The following is a 14075-nucleotide window of genomic DNA, read 5'->3' as shown; positions in this document are numbered from 1 at the left end:
AATGCTATTTTCGTGTGAAAATTCTCGATTTTATTTTTTATATTATATTTAACTTTATAATGCTATAACTTATTGAAAAGTGTATGTAACCACACAATTTTTTTATGAGAAATAATATTTTTTAATAAACCCTTTTTCATTCGACATACTTTATCTTAATCGAGATATTAATAAGGAACCAGCAGATCAAGTAGCTTTTGGAATAAAACACCAATTTTTTTTAAATTAAACACTATCTAAAGATTTGCATCGAAGCGTTTATTTTTGATAGTGATTTTAATCACTGTCAGATATCATTATACTTGATTCAACTATGCCACGCCACCACTGTGCCGCGATTCCACTGTGCTGGGTTTTGTCATTATGAACTCCATATTTTTCAAAAAGGTATGGTTAAATATGTTTTAAATATATTTTAAAAATGCAAAAATTGTTAAAAAAAAAATAATAAATCGAAATGATATTTAATCACTAGTTATATCTTGTAGTCATATCTTTGTAACTCATCTGTTTATAAACATTTTGTTATATATTTTTAATTTGAGACCACCTTATTAACGTCTAAGAATTACATAAATTACAAAATATAATACACAATAATGAAATGTATCTTCAAACGAAGAGTTTCTAAATTCATAACTATCTAGTAGCATTTAAATTAATAGCAAATTATATATATGTTACAGAGAGTGCAATCTGTGAATCGCCTTTACTTCTGGTAGTTGAACTCGAACTGTGTCTACTAAATATTAATCCGTGTGTTTCATCAAAAACAATTATCTACAATCGTTATTTTATCCTATACATTATATCAAAGTACTATAATCACTCAGTCGTAGACAATGTATAAAATACCCCAGTAATATACGAAATAAACGTTTTTATAAATAATATTTTTACTTTATCCAATTGGTACAGGTAGTGTTCACATTACCCGGATAATGTGAACTTTAACCATACTTTTGTACTTTACCTGTAACATATACATATAATATATATAAATATCATTTTTTTTTTTTTTATGATTTTTGTATTTATTTTTTTAATATTAATTTATTAATTTTATTTATTCTTGGCAATACCGATACCAATTCTAATATTGAAAAGTTGCAAAATAATGATAAATCCAATTTTGGTCACAACGGATAAATTTTGTGACTTTCATGGCATTATAAAAAAAATAAGTTTTCGGGTTTTCTCGCCCTAGTGGGCGAGACAATATATTGTCAGACCAAAGTAGAATTTTTAAATAAAAATTAAACATAGAAGTTAATTTTATATTTTTAAATAAAATAAGAATAGAAAAATCTATGTTGTTCAATTTTTATGTCATGATTGAATTAAGCTACGATTAAATACTAATGAAATGAAAAATATTTTTCGTAATTGACCATGTCAAAATAATATTTAATATAGAAATAACTGTAGACTTATAACATAATGAAATCTGTAACTGAAGTCCGTTGAGTTATTGATACACCCAGAGATAAACCTCGATCTATATAATAAATTCATTGTTCAATTTGATAAATATATCATTACTATTGAAACTATGATATATTTATCAATATGATAATTTTTTTTCTTGTCTTGAACAATAATTATTTATAAGAATAATTATTTTGTTCGTATTAATAAAACATTATCGTAAACCCTTGATAAAATTTCTCTATCAAAATAGATTGAGGTTTTTCTTTGGGTGTAGAGTTAATGTATAGCGAAATACCATGACAAGTTGTCACATAACCATAATTAATTTGGATGATCATATGCAACCGTTAACCGTATTTTATAAACTAGAGGTAGGACTTTTGAAGAGGAAGAAATCCTAAATACACGAGTTCATTGAAGGTGAAATACGAGAGAAAAAGAGTTTGTGTTAGGTTCAATTAAGGGAACTCATTAATTAAAAAAAAAATAAGTTAATATGTGACAAAAAACCTCATCTATAAAATAAAGGAAACAAAGAGAAAATAAAATAAAATCAGACTTAACTAAAACAATTATTACACGTACAGCACTTATAATTAGAGAATACGATGAATGTATTTGGGTACCCGTGACCATCAAGCACGGCATAACCGCTGAAGAGCACGGTGCACGGCTGCTACGAATGAAAATTAATTTACCAGCTCCGACGACAGCTAATTTCAGAAAAAATTACTGATGCTTGACTCGACAGTTCGGTGTAAATAATTATATTTATCAAAGGCAACAATGCAGGTGGTGAGCAGTGCAAATGCCGTCCATGAGCCGATTCGAAGTAGTACACAGCGGACTATCTTGCACGCACAAAAATAAATTACAACACCTTATCACAGTATTATAGATATTAAACGCCGTCGTAACATGCATTCGGCTTAACAAAATTAAAATATTTATTAAAAATTACAAATGTCGTCACGCGAACTAGAGGCAAGTTGTTCGGACCAGTTGGATAACTACCTAGCGTGAAGTCAAATGGGATCAGTGCTACCTGCCGGGCTGAGAGGGCATGAGGGTTGCCCGTAGTTTCAACGACGGTCATTCGCAAGAATCAAGTTAAGGAAGCAGCTATCCCCTTTCTATATTTCTTATTTATTTATTTTTTTGTTGCAAGTTATTTTCCTAAAATAAAGCAGTCAGTTTGGATATCATTATTCACTATAAGTTTTTTATTTTTTTTCATAGAATAAATTTGTTTACAATAGACAAATTTATAAATACACAATTTTATTGATTGTGGGTCAATACGAGTAAAATTTAAAGCAATTCTAAATACAAACTAACTATAATATTAAATTGGATATTAATAATTTCTTTAGTTCACCCTGTTTGGTATAATATTCGGTATAAACACATCCTGCCTTGGCATTGCCCAATACATTTTTATTCTTATTTAAAAAAAGTACTAGTAAAAAAAAAATGTTCATTTTTACTTAGTAAATTAAAATGTTTACATTTTTTTACTAGTCAATGTTATTCTGAGAATAACAAATTTTACAACTCTTTTTTTTTTAACAGTGATTAATAAAATTAATTACATATAATAATTCACTTTTAAAACTTGTATGAATATTTTATCACGTAATGTACATTTCAAAGTAAATTATGTTTTTAAAATATACATATATCTAATAAATAAATAATTCTTAAATATCATTTAGACATTATTAATTTGTTAACTATTTTTTAAGAAACAACTGTAGAATAAAGAGTTTTGTTGCGCAAACAATTATGATGCAATATTATTTCATTTTTCATCTAACAAACTTTTAATTTATTTTTAAAATTGTTATTTATCGTAATCATACAGAGTAATACGACGTTGTATACAATAATTACTGTTGTATTAGTATAAGGAAAGAATATTTAAGGGCTTTAATTTTTTGTAAGTCTTAACAATGCTCTTAAAAGTAAATGTTTAGAGGTATAAGTTATGAGCTCTAATTCTAATTATTTATCTACAGAATTGTTACAATTTCTTGTTGGGGCATTAATAAAAATATTTACAAAAATCCATATTGTGGATTTTTTTTATTATCACTATATTTTAGAAATAAATATTATGGTCAATGGGAATGCATGAGAGCCACCTCTGGCAATAACAATATTATTTATTAAATTTTATGTAATTTTTTTTTTTGATAACAAATGAAACTGAATTGAATCACACATTAAAACATTAAGAACGTTTTTTGGCTAAATTATTTTAAGAACACATCATTTTTGGAAAAAAAAATTTCTAAATTCAACGAATCTAGAGTACTTATTTTTCGTCAATTGAAGATTGAGTAAATAAGAAAATACTAACAAATTTCAATGAAGATAAAAAAGGTCCATGTATAGAACTTATAAATAAAATAGAATTTAAATAAATAATCTATACTGCTATCTAAAATCTATTAGGTAGTTAGAATATTGTTATAAAGAATTTTTATAATTAAGTTATAGGACATTTTTTGTTATATAAATGCAATATTAGGTAGATAGAACATTTTTATTTTCATTAGCTTATTATAAAAAAATATTTCCTATAAAAATAACTATTTTAACTCCTAATTAATAAGTTTCTAATTTTTTAAATCTTTTCTCTGTAACTTGCTTGCTTGGTTTTTTGATGAAAATATCGTGTTATTAATATTATTGTTATTATTATCACCTGTAATAACAATGCTACAACTAATAACATGTTAAGGGTCAGTGTAGTTAACAGAACAAAAATTAATTTTAATGTGTATAGCACGGTTTTAGGAGATAAAGTCGACGTACACAACCCCCAAACTCAATTTCGAGATTTCCGTTTATTGAGTCGAAATATTAGCCACAATGTTGATAAAAGAGAATAGTTCTTTAATATTGTCAACATAATTAGCGGATTTAACAGAAACTTTTGCAATCTAACCATTTACCATGATACTGTTTATAACTCCATTATTATAAAAATATACTTATCAAATTTAAGTTATAACATTTAGGTATAATACATTTACAAAGCTAAGTCCGGGCCTTAATGTATTTTATAAAGCCCGGTACGGCTCTAAGATATAATTTTGGAGCGCCGGCCCAGTCCTTTAAAAAAAATATTCCTTCCAATGACCAATCAGGCCATCAAGAAAATTTTAGAAACCTGATCCAGCTCATGCAGCTATTTGGTAAAGTGTCCCAGTTGTAGATATATGATTATATATAATTCATGTAAATAACAGCTGCTGTTGAAAATATTAAATTCCAAAAAGGCAAAATGACAAATAATAACAAGGCTAGGGTTTGCTGTTATTTAAACATAAATGTTTATTAAACTTGTTATAATCAATTTTAGTCCATTTTTTTTTTTAATGGGTTAAAATTTAAATTGAATAAACTTAATAAACTAATAAGTTAAATTAATGTAAAGAATAGCAAGTTAGAAAAAATATAAGCATAGGGTGGTTACATTTTTTGGAATGGATTTATACAATTTTTCACTTCCAAATTTTTTGTTATGTATCAAAACAGATTTCAACATTTTTGGAGACGTAGCCCTTCCCTCCGGCATTTGTAATTTAATCAGATTAATTGATTGTGCGATCACTTGATTTGATAATTATGTATTAAATATCAATGATATTTATAAAAGTATGAGAATTATTTATTGAACGTCTATGGTAGATGATGATGTCGACAGATATCGAAAAAAATAGAATTTATAATATAATACCTATACTTTTAATATAATTTTAATATTTTTAAAACTTGAAATTTTATTTTAATATTTTTTTAATAGAATTTATTTACGAATGCCTGTATGACACTGTACAGTCACTTGTCCAAGTCTCATATATTTCGGAGTATTTTTCTATCAATTGTATCGAGATCATTACAAAAAAACTTACGTGGTTATTACACACATATTATTAGTTGAAGAAATTTAATGTTGAACCATATATTTTTCAAACTATTTTATATATTAATAATTTTCTTAAAGTATTTAAAATTTTATTATAAACCTAAAGGTATTTAATGAAAAATTTATAAAATTTCGTTAACCACGAACAAAAGATAAATTAATTTAAAAATTATCATCATTACTAAAAATACGATTATCAATTAAAGACAAAAGGGGATACATGTAATGATTGGATTTAGTTGGGTTTATTCCAGTGGGGTGTGCTATTCCCCTGCTATTTCGCCCTGAAGCAATACCTCACGGTAGTTCCAGGGCGGTCCACAACATGCTGGCGGTGTGGAAAAAAAAAAAAAAAGGGTGTGCTATTCCCCATAGCTCTCAGTGAGAACGCCTATTGCAAGGGTTGTAACACCACCTAAATGAAATCGGTTCTTGAATTGTTAATCAACATGACTTCACAAAGGTTTCTATTTAACATTTTACTAACTTTTAACATTTTAAGAATGAAACAGATCCAGTAAAGATTCAATTAATAATTGTTAATAATATTATTAATTTTAAAGATTTAAATACTGGAAATTAATTGATAAAAGGATCATTTCTCAATTAAGAATATAAAAAAAATCATTAAAATTTTATGTTAAGGGTTATTTTTCAAACTAAAACTGTTTTCTGTCATACTTGACACACGATTTTCATGAGACAAAGTAAAGATTTTAATTAATTAACAGTTGGGAACTAGTGGTTAAACTGTTTAAATTAATTTGTTTTTTATCAACTTTTGCACCACATGATTAAATTATTCCATAGAATAATAATATTTTTATTTTTATTTCTCAATCAATAATGTTAGTGGGTAATTTACCATAAATTAGTCAAAAAATATTTATATAAAACAAATTTTAATAACTTGACAAAAATAATTGAGATACAATCTACACTATTTGTTTATGAGTATAAGAATTTAATTAAATTAAATAAATAAGTACATAGCCATGGCCTTCGTATTATTGTCGTCATAGCTGCTGCGTTTGCTATGTGAGAGATTAGTTAAATAATTGGAGTCGTCAAACTTTTCTGTGGCGATTGGACTAACCGTCCCAAAGTGCGTTAAGTTAAAATAATTCTTTTTTTAGAGGAGGTCGTGATAGATTTTAAAACAAAAAGTTCTAAGTTAGATTTATTTCTAAAAGTTCTTTATTATTTTATTCAAACAAATAACGCACTAGATTTTATATTGATAATTTTTATTATACTCATTTATAAAATCATTGACGTTTCATCTGTATAAATAGTTTTGAATAATTCTAACATTACCAATTATTTCATCATCTCGTTTTGGTCTTTTTAAATTTGTATTAAGTAAATAGAATCTAAAATAGTTTAATAAAGAAAATTTAATATTTTTTACATGACAACCATATTGTAATACAGCTGTATACTATATTTTTGTATTATTTGTTTGTCATTTAACAGATTATAAGTAAATAGCTATTATCATAAATCAAAAATAAATTTGTTGGAACAAAGATAAGAGTATATAAATTGTAAATCCTTTAACGAATACTAGTATGTATAAATTCAAAAAAATTTTCAGTTTTGTCTTAATACTTAAATTATTCAGATTGGTCTATTTTATAATTTTAAGTAGAAAATATTATCAATAGAAGATTAAGTTATAAAATGGTATGTTTTGTAAACATTTTAAGTTTATTTTATAAATATAATATATTACTTTAATTTCAGAATTTATTTATCTTGTCTATCAATTTATTCATATTCTATGTTGGAATTATTAATGGTAATAATATTTTATATTCAATTAAATTTTTATCTAGATTTTTTAAGAAAAGGTTGATTTTATATGTAAATAGAAATAATTGGTTTTAAATTTTTTTTAATAATTTTTGTATTCTTAAACTATTTAAATTTTTTTATAAGTTTTGTAGATGTATTTATAAAAACTGAATTTGTTTTACTCTATTACAGTATGTCATTGTTTACCAATAGAAATTGAAGAGAGTTCTACAAACGGTAATTATAATAAACTTAAGATCTTCATAGAAGCTAATTTATTTGTTTTGTTGGAACTAATATAATTAAAATTGAGTTATTTACATTAAAATAGAAAACATAACGTAAAACCAATATGTTCCCACCATCGAAGCATTAACCGATGAGTTCCAATACTGTTCATGATGATTATTATATTATTTGATTTTGTTTAAACATTTTTGTTATAAGCTTATATTTGTAGACATGGTTTTTGATACATAAGTACTTTTGCCCCCCATGTTTAACTTAATATTATTTTTCAATAGTTAAATTGAATTTCTATATTAATCTTTACTATAATATTTATTTATTCGGCGAGTAGCTTAAGTACACGCGTATATTTTATTTTTGTTCTTTAACCTAAACAAACATGCGGTATTTTTTACATATACAACACATACAATAGTTCAATTAATATATCTGTGGTTAATAAACCACCATTTCTTATAATAATTTACATTTGACGACAAATTAACTCAAATTAAATTAGTATTTTAATTAACTTAAAATTAAATTTCACCTATGCTTCGGTAATTATATCCTATAGTACAACACCTTGCCTAGGTTGTAACGACCCTTGCTATTATAGTTAGTCATTATATAAGCTGCAAACCACGTTGTTACAGGCCAATAAAAGCCCACATGCAAACTTGAGAAAATGTTGCCCCGTATATCTGCATTCAAAATGATAAAATTGATAACAATCAATATCGTTTATATTAACGTATTAATTTTAAATTAATATCGTAATATTTCACTTTTTATTTTGTTACGTAGATGTTGAAATTTGCGCTATTTGTTTACACGAAGTAAACGATGATTTTAAAGTGACTACATGTAATCATAAGTTTTGTAAATCATGTATAGACCAATGGTTAGAAGGTTCTGGTGCATTAACATGTCCAACATGCCGAAGTATAATCAAAGAAAATAATGGTAATTTAAGCAAATTATATATGTACATGGTATCTAGAAATTTCTTACAGCACTAAAATACACTCTCGTAAATATATCTATAATTCTNTTTCTTACAGCACTAAAATACACTCTTGTAAATATATCTATAATTCTCTATGACATTTTATTAAATAAATAAAAAAATAACGTGACAGATAACTTGTTTAGTTATCAAATGATTAAAAATGTATCAAATTTTGAATTTACATTAGAGATTTATATTACGAATTAATTTCTAATGTCTGAATTTATAGTTAATAATATCATGTTCTCTTAAATTTGAAATATCGGTAAAATATTTAACTGTCCCAAGTTAAACACTCTGATACAATTTAGTCAATTTATAAGTACTGAATAATATTTATTTTATTATTGTAAGGTAATGACAATATCATACTTACTGCAAAAATATTACTTCTAAGGGTTGTTCTTAGGAGTAAAATTCGAAAGTTAAATGAGAATCTATTACTGTTTTTATATACAATGGAGAATTAACAAAATAACAACTAACTCGTTTTTATATTATTTTGAAAAATTAGCATTTAAATATTTATAAAAGGTGAGGAATATGGTAATGTTTTCGACGCTTTATGTTTACTATAATTCACTAATAAAATCTATTATGTCTACTACCTCTCGCCTATAACTAAAAATTTTATTTATTCTATTCTAATACCATAAAAATAAAAATAGGTTATCATTTCAACGTTAAAAGTTATCCCTAAAAACTACCCTTAAAAATAATTTTTGTTTTCAATAAATTTAATATTATTCTTATTAAATCAGACTATCATTGAAGTATTTTCGTCTAATATTATTAACTGAATAGTATTTTATAGTTCCAACTATAAGTAGCCTATGTAGTATGTTTTTTGTTTAAGAAATAATAGTTTTCATTGACTTTTAAGCAATATCGACTTTTTATTGTGGTATTATAATATGGTTGATGGATAATTATAAATCTGCCAAATACATTAGTGCATATAATGTAATTTATTAATATTTCTTATACTAACGTGCTCTATTAGACTATAGTTATTATTTAATAAATACATACACGCATTGATATCGTTAAGGAAGGAGCGTATACGACGGGATTATTCTCGAACGATTCCGTTGTGCCGCGATGGCGTCGCACAGTCACGAACATTCTAATGTATTCGACACGTTGTTAGTCAGTGGATGATGACCAGACCTAATAATCTAATAACCTAATAAATGTGATAATATTACTTAGTGATGACGTCACTAGGTGATAAAGTCACTAGGGGTATATAAGGGAGTTTTATAGTCGGGGTGTCAGTATGTGTTTAGCGTTGATAATGGTTACATTGTTTCCGAAATACGTATCCGCGACTTTTCATTAATTTTTTTGTGGCTTTGAGTTTAATATTTTTTAGTTTTTTAAATTAATAATATTTTTAATATAGTTTTAATTTTACCTAATAACCGGTACATAAATATATGAATGTTCGTCGGCATGTGTCGTTTTCGCGGTGTTTCTAGATGTTTTCCTCGCATTAAATAAGGGCAATTTCCCTAAGCATTTTGGATTTGATAACATAATATTATTATTATATTTAGGTAAAGTTTGCCGTGTGGGTCAAACGAATAGTAAGTAAAAATTTATTAAAATTAAGTTAATATTACAGTACAATATATAATATTAACTTAGCGTAAGACAATGTTTTTTTTTTTATAATAAATAATTTAAATATTATTTTTTTTCTCGAGGTTTAAACTTACGACACATTATTATTTTTATAATTGAATACATTAAAATTAAGAATACGTACGTGGAATGTTGGAATATTAACTGGCAGATGTCGAAAATTAGTAGAAGTATTAAAGAGGAGAAAAGTTACCATTAAGTGTATGCAGGAGACTTAGTGGAAGGGAGAGAAAACCAGGGAAATAGGTGAGAGTTATAAAATAATATACTCAGGTAAGTCTAATACAAAAAATGGTGTAGGGATAGTAATGTATTGGGAGATCAAAAGTAAAGTAATTTTCAAGGAAAAAGTGTTGAATGTAATAAGTGCTTATGCACCACAAGTAGCATGTAATGAAATGGACAAGGAAGTGTTTTGGAGAGAGATGGATGCGGTGATAGGTGCAGATATGAATGGACATGTAGGTAATTAGAGGAGAGGATATGAAAGAGTACATGGAGAGTATGTTTTAGTGGGAAGAATGAGGCTGGAGAAGGACTCCTGGATTTCGAAGTATATTATGATCTTGCTGTGGTTAATATTTATTTAAGAAAGAGGAAAGAACATTATATTACTTATAAGAGTGGGAATAATAGATCACAGATCGATTATGTTATGTAAAATAGAGAAAGAGCGTAAAGCGAATAAAAGATTGTAAAGTTATACCAAGCGAAATTGTAACTACACAACATAGACTGATGGTAATAAAATTGTGGTGTAGTGGGAACACAGTTTACAAAAACAGAAAGAACACAAGAGAAAAATCGAGGATCCTATGGTAGAAATTGAAAGGGGAAAATGAAAAAGAACTTTTTAAAAGTGGTAAAAGAGGGAACTATGTGGAATGTCGAGGGAGATAAAATTATGCGTGGAATAGATTTGTTAGTTGTGTAAAGAATACTGCAAAGGAAATTGTTGGTAAGAGTAGGAGTAGAAAACGGGCAGGAAACAAGGACACCTGATGGTGGGATGAGGACGTTCAAAAAACCATAGAAAGTAAGAAAAAGCAATTTAATGTATGACAAAAGAGCAAAAAGATAGAAAATTGGATGGAGTATAAACGCTTTTGCAAAGAAATCAAGTATGCAGTAAGTAAGGCGAAGTTTAAGAGGTATAATGAGTTGTATGATAGACTAGAAATAAAGGAAGGCAAGAAAGAAATCTATAGACTTGCAAATGTAAGAGAAAAAAGGTCTAAGGATGGAATTAATCAAAGGTTATAAGTATGAAGATCAAATCTTGATTAAAAGGGTTTAATAATAACTAGGAGTAAAACAGAGTATAGTGAGTACGAGATAAAATAATCGTTCTAAAACACCATATATGTATGAACTATACATATAATTGAGCTGCACATATAATTAATTTTTAAACTTTTAATAAAAATAAAAAGTAATAATTTAATATCTATAAATCCAGTAATATAATTAATATGATAATTAGTATAGTTAATTTGTTTTTTTTTTTTTTTTTTTTTTAGATCATTATCAGAACAATATTGTAGAAAGTCTATCATTTAGGGGATATTTTTGAAATAGTTACTAACGATATAATCATGTACATAAATATATTTATATGTATACATTTTTTTTTTTTTTTTGATAATAAATTGTATTTTAATAGTTGAGTTATAAAAATTTAAAATTTTTCCACATAGCAACTGAACAATTCGATATATAAAGTTATATAGAATTTAATGTTAAATATTTATATTAAACAAATACTTTCAGAATGTTTCATAAGTTAATATTATTGAAAAATAAAAAGTGAAAGTAAACTGAATTATCATAGGATTTTATGAGAGACTTGTAACTAAAAGCTAATGAGTTACAAAAATTTAATTTTGTAATTTTTGGTGAAATATTTATAAAATGTGTAATCACCTTTATCATCCCTCTAAATAAGGTCCTTTATAATTGGAACAATATTCAAAAATTATGATATAAAATTATAATTAACTAAAAAAATAATTAAATAACATAGGAGGGGAAACAGGGCGTATAAATTTAAAATTTCTCCCATTTCCCTGGAAATGGGGGAAATCTCCAAAAAAGTTAATAATTTAAAAATCGCTAATTTTCGAAATTTTTTCAATTTTTTTTTCTTAAAACTGCCATAACTTTTTCAAAAATGAACAAATCAACATAACTTCTTTTTTTAGATGCATTATGTCTTTACCTATCATTTGGTATATTTTTTTTATAAATTTAACTCTTTACCAGCCCACAGGGGGGGATTTAAAATGACAAATTTTTTACAAAAAATTTAATTTTTCAACTTAACTTTTGAAAGTGTTCCGGAAATACTGACACTTTTATATATATCTTAGATTAAAGCTAATGTAATATACTTTCTTATGGAAAAAAAAATTTCGGACTTTATTTTGTCTTCACGGTAAAAATGGCTACCAAATTCTATTTTCGTGTGAAAATTCTCGATTTTATTTTTTACATTTTTAACTTTATAATGCTATAACTTATTGAAATGTGTATGGATCAACACAATTTTTTTATGAGAAATAATATTTTTTAATAATCCCTTTTTCATTTAGGATATTAATAAGGAAATAGCAGATCATGTAGCTTTTGGAATAATCCAACAATTTTTAAAAATTAAACACTATAGATTTGCATCGAAGCATTTTTTATGATAGTGATTTTAATCACTGTCAGATATCATCTATACTGGACCCAACTATGCCACGACCTCACTGTGCTGGTTTTTTTTTTGTTATTATACTATGTTTTTACTAATAATATTTTCAATGAATTCCCTATAGTCAATATTAATATTCTTAAAATTCACTTTGAACTTGACAAAATATAATTATAAGAATATATTTATCTATATTCAAAATATAATCAACAAAACTGTGGTGGCCCAGTGTTTCTCAGCGTAAAGCCTTGACTGGCGCAAACACAATTAACCTCGTTAATATATATTAAGTATTAATTAATAACACCTTTTACTATCCTTTATTGCCGGTGGTTATACACGCAGAGGATATTTCCAAAATGTAGTTTCCTATCTTACAAACTATATAGAGTAATTTTTTTTACCAAATTCCACTTAATTACTTGCAGAATATATATAATTTATTATTATATTATATATTATACCTCTTATAGGTATATAATACCTCTTTCATTTAACATACTTTTTATTTAAATTGAACAATTTTCCTTTATACAAATGACTTTCAAAACTTGAAAAATACGTATAAAAAGTGGAATTTATTAAACTTAACTTTTGAAAATGTTCCGGAAATACTCCGTTCTTTAAACGAAAGTTTAACGAAACTTATGTAAAAATCACTGTTTAACATAAAATATTTGAATACTTAAAACTGCTATAACTTTTTGAAAAATGAACAAATTAAAATTATTTATTTTACATTGAAACCTTAGATATTTTTCTTTCATTTGATATAATATTTTTGAAAATCTTACTCTAAACCTGCCCGCAGGAGGAATTCAAAAAAACACTTTTTGTGCACAACAGTTAAGTTTTCTTAATTTTTGAAAATATTCCGGAAATAATGACACTTTTATTTAAAATAGATTTTTTTTGTAGCTTTTGAGTTTAAAATTTTTTAGTTTTTTAAATTAATAATATTTTTTATATAGTTTTAATTTTATTTCATTAATTAGTCACAAGTGATCAGTTCTTTTTATACAAACATTGATGTTTCATCTGTATAAATAGTTTTGAATAATTCTAAATTTACCAATTGTTTCATCATCTCGTTTATGTCTTATGTCTTTTTAAATTTGTATTAAGTAAATAGAATCTAAAATAGTTTAATAAAGAAAATTTAATATTTTTGTACACATCATAATCATATTGTAATACAGCTGTATAAGATTGTTTTTGTATAATTTGTATGCTATTTAAAAAATCTTAAGTAAATAACTATTATATCAAAAATAAATTTGTTGGAAAAATGATTATATAAATTATAGATCCTTTCACAAAGTCTATTC

At 25.5% G+C, this 14075-nt stretch overlaps 1 protein-coding gene across 1 annotated transcript; it reads left to right on the top strand.

Annotated features, from left to right (window-relative positions):
• Nucleotides 1-6922: 6922 nt before the first annotated feature.
• LOC126895307 (E3 ubiquitin-protein ligase RNFT1-like) lies at nt 6923-11714 on the top strand. Its single transcript, XM_050667045.1, has 6 exons — nt 6923-7054; nt 7115-7169; nt 7358-7402; nt 8201-8359; nt 9965-9994; nt 11573-11714. The coding sequence occupies exons 1-6, from the start codon at nt 7052-7054 to the stop codon at nt 11623-11625; spliced, it is 345 nt and encodes a 114-aa protein (XP_050523002.1). The 5' UTR covers nt 6923-7051; the 3' UTR covers nt 11626-11714.
• Nucleotides 11715-14075: the final 2361 nt, after the last annotated feature.

This window comes from Daktulosphaira vitifoliae, unplaced genomic scaffold (genome assembly GCF_025091365.1).
Source record: "Daktulosphaira vitifoliae isolate Bord-2020 unplaced genomic scaffold, ASM2509136v1 Scaffold_1, whole genome shotgun sequence".
Classification (NCBI taxonomy): domain Eukaryota; kingdom Metazoa; phylum Arthropoda; class Insecta; order Hemiptera; family Phylloxeridae; genus Daktulosphaira; species Daktulosphaira vitifoliae.
The sequence above is the reverse complement of the archived record's forward strand: the minus strand, read 5'-3'. Positions and strand labels throughout refer to the sequence as shown.